Consider the following 2,782-nt stretch of genomic DNA (forward strand, 5'->3'; position numbering starts at 1 on the left):
ATTATTATAATGAACTACATAATACACTATCCTAAAATTATAACATGATATTTTAATATCAACTGCTAATAACACAATTACTAGCCACTATAATTCGTCAAATTACAATAATATTACAAGATCCATCAATCCAAAAGAAAATGATACTTAGTAATTAGCTGGTGGATTAGTTGGGTCATAATAGATGGTGGATTTCTTTATAAAATATAAAAGTTTGGGGTAGTTTTTAAAATTATTAAAATGTCGAACAGTAATATTTTGGGCCAAAAACAAGTTTAGAGCTAGTTTGGGAATTTGAATAACGCATGGATAAAATCTATAAACAAATATGTTTTGCCAAAAAAAATGGAAAAAATTTGGCAAAATCTATGGCCAAACAGGAGCTTAGAAGCAATTTTTAAAAGCTTGATCAAACACTAATTGTTGCTCAAAAATACTTTTCAAATTAATTAGTCAAACACAAACTGTTTTCCAGCAAAAATAAAAACACCTTTCAAAATAAGTTACATTTTTGTCAGCTTTGCCAAACCTGCTATAAGACGGTCAAGCCAATAAGTCTGTGACCACATAGTGTCAATTTTCATAGCCCCACAAGTTAGCACAATATACAGAGAATCAGAATTTGTACAATAAGATACGTTACACAACAGAAGAACAGTATTGTTTTGTCCACAATCTTCCACAAAAAGTAACCCCCCCTCCCCCCCCCCAACCAAACAAAGAAACAGTAGGCAGGAACAATCACATTTAATAATAGCGTCACATAAAGAGAGACAAGTGGGATCATGCTATTTAGATTTTCTAAGATCTTGCAGTATCCATTAGTCTTTTAGTCTCCCTAAAGTAGATTTCTTTCCCTTTCCCCTCTCTCTCCGTATCTACTAGAACTAGTAGTACTATATATTTATTTACTCTTTCCACCCATTTTGTACGTCGGATTCTATAGACAAAATATAACACCCATTTTTGTAGCAGTGCTGAGGAAGAGAATGGAAGTGGAAAATATGGCTGGTGACTATTCTTTAAGTGATGCCCAAGAATTGCATGTTCTAGCCGTCGATGATAGTCATGTGGATAGGAAAGTTATTGAGCGATTGCTGAAAATCTCTTGCTGTAAAGGTTGGGTTTTTCTTTTTGTTGTTGAATTCGCTGTTGTGTTTTTCCCCTACACCATTACTTAATTCCCTTTTTATGTTCTTTCTAGTTGTGTGTTAAAATTTTTCTGATGGATTTTGTTTGCAGTGACAGCAGTTGAGAGTGGAAGGATGGCTTTGCAATATTTGGGTTTGGATGGAGAGAAAAGTTCTCTGGGAATTGATGTAAGGATAATCGTATTATTTTTATTTATAATGAGAAAGTGGAAGTTTCTTTACCATTTTGAACTAATGAATAAGAAAGTTTTTAATTGGCAAGATTTTGAGGAAAGATTGCAAATCAGAAAGTAGAAGTTTTCTCTACCATTTTGAACTAGGGATCATTGATAAAATTCTATTTGCTTTCTTGGGAACATTGAATTTGGCTGGTTTTACCTAAAGTGCTACGAAATTGTAAAGTAATATGGAATTCATTGGTTTTCAGGAATTGAAGGTGAATCTGATAATGACTGACTATTCTATGCCTGGAATGACAGGATATGAACTTCTCAAGAAGATCAAGGTTTGTTTTGAAAGATGAGATTATGTTACACTGTTCCCTTTGAGCATTTATTACACATTTCTATGTCTGGTATAGTTGAAATTAAAATAATTGACTTTGAATGACACATTTGTTCTTCCTAAGCAGGGATCTTCGGCGTTGAGCAAAATTCCTGTTGTGATTATGTCATCAGAAAAGATTTTAGCTCGTATTGATAGGTAACCAACCACTCTTTTAGAATACCATCAATAGTTTTGTTTATTTGCTTTAGGTTTGGCCAATTAGAAATGGAAATCCAGTTTGTCAAATACCCATTTATATATAAAAGTTTGGTACTTTAGTTGTTGATTTAAATATACCTAAGCCGGATTACAAAAATGTAACATCCGGATTCTTGCCACTGTCTAATCAAAAATGTTCTTTTGCCTACGAATAGATGTTTGGAGGAAGGGGCCAAAGAGTTTCTCCAGAAACCTGTCAAGCTTTCCGATGTTAAACGACTGAAAGATTTCATTTTGAGAGGGGAGAATGATAACAAGGAAACAGAGCAAATGAAAGAAGGGAGTTGTTCCAGAAAGAGAAAAATTCAAGACTGTTCATTGTCATTGACACAAACTCATGATATACCCTCATCACCAAAATGTTCATCAGCTCCATTATTGCAACAGTCTCTGTTGAAGCACCCAAAGATTGCATAACACTGATTCCTATTTTTGCTTTCTGATTTAGCTACGATAGTCGGCCTTGACACACTATGTATAAGGTCATTTTTGTTTGTATTACAACATAATTTTGTACATCCTTTAGCTTATTACTATCTTACTAATGAGTGCAATTATACAATTAAGCTACCTTTGCACTTGTTGATTTACTCCCTCATTATCTGTCATTAATTAGGAATGGTTTTAAACTATTTTATCCTTATTTATGTCTTAAGATATAATCTATTTTCATTAAATATTTACCCTATTTATATTCTATTTTTATTTTCAAGAATAATTTATATTAAGGGTAAAAAAATAGGATAAATATAATTTATTTTATCTTGAACTTCTAAAATAACAAATAATTTGAGATGACTATTTTTAGAAATCACGACACATAATTTGAGAGGGAGGGTGTAACTTTTTATATTTATGCCAATGTA

The 2,782-nt window shown here is 32.3% G+C and overlaps 1 protein-coding gene across 2 annotated transcripts; it reads left to right on the forward strand.

The window, feature by feature from the left end:
• The first annotated feature begins 844 nt into the window (after nt 1-844).
• Nucleotides 845-2,479, forward strand: LOC107774626 (two-component response regulator ARR6). 2 transcript variants are annotated; one of them, XM_016594217.2, is made up of 5 exons: nt 845-1,119; nt 1,243-1,319; nt 1,579-1,656; nt 1,783-1,853; nt 2,072-2,479. In XM_016594217.2, the coding sequence occupies exons 1-5, from the start codon at nt 990-992 to the stop codon at nt 2,331-2,333; spliced, it is 618 nt and encodes a 205-aa protein (XP_016449703.1). In that variant the 5' UTR covers nt 845-989; the 3' UTR covers nt 2,334-2,479. The 2 variants fall into 2 exon arrangements, with proteins under 2 accessions (XP_016449703.1, XP_016449704.1); XM_016594218.2 differs by having other exon boundaries at nt 848-1,119; nt 1,249-1,319.
• Nucleotides 2,480-2,782: the final 303 nt, after the last annotated feature.

Source organism: Nicotiana tabacum, chromosome 24 (assembly GCF_000715075.1).
Source record: "Nicotiana tabacum cultivar K326 chromosome 24, ASM71507v2, whole genome shotgun sequence".
Classification (NCBI taxonomy): Eukaryota; Viridiplantae; Streptophyta; class Magnoliopsida; order Solanales; family Solanaceae; genus Nicotiana; species Nicotiana tabacum.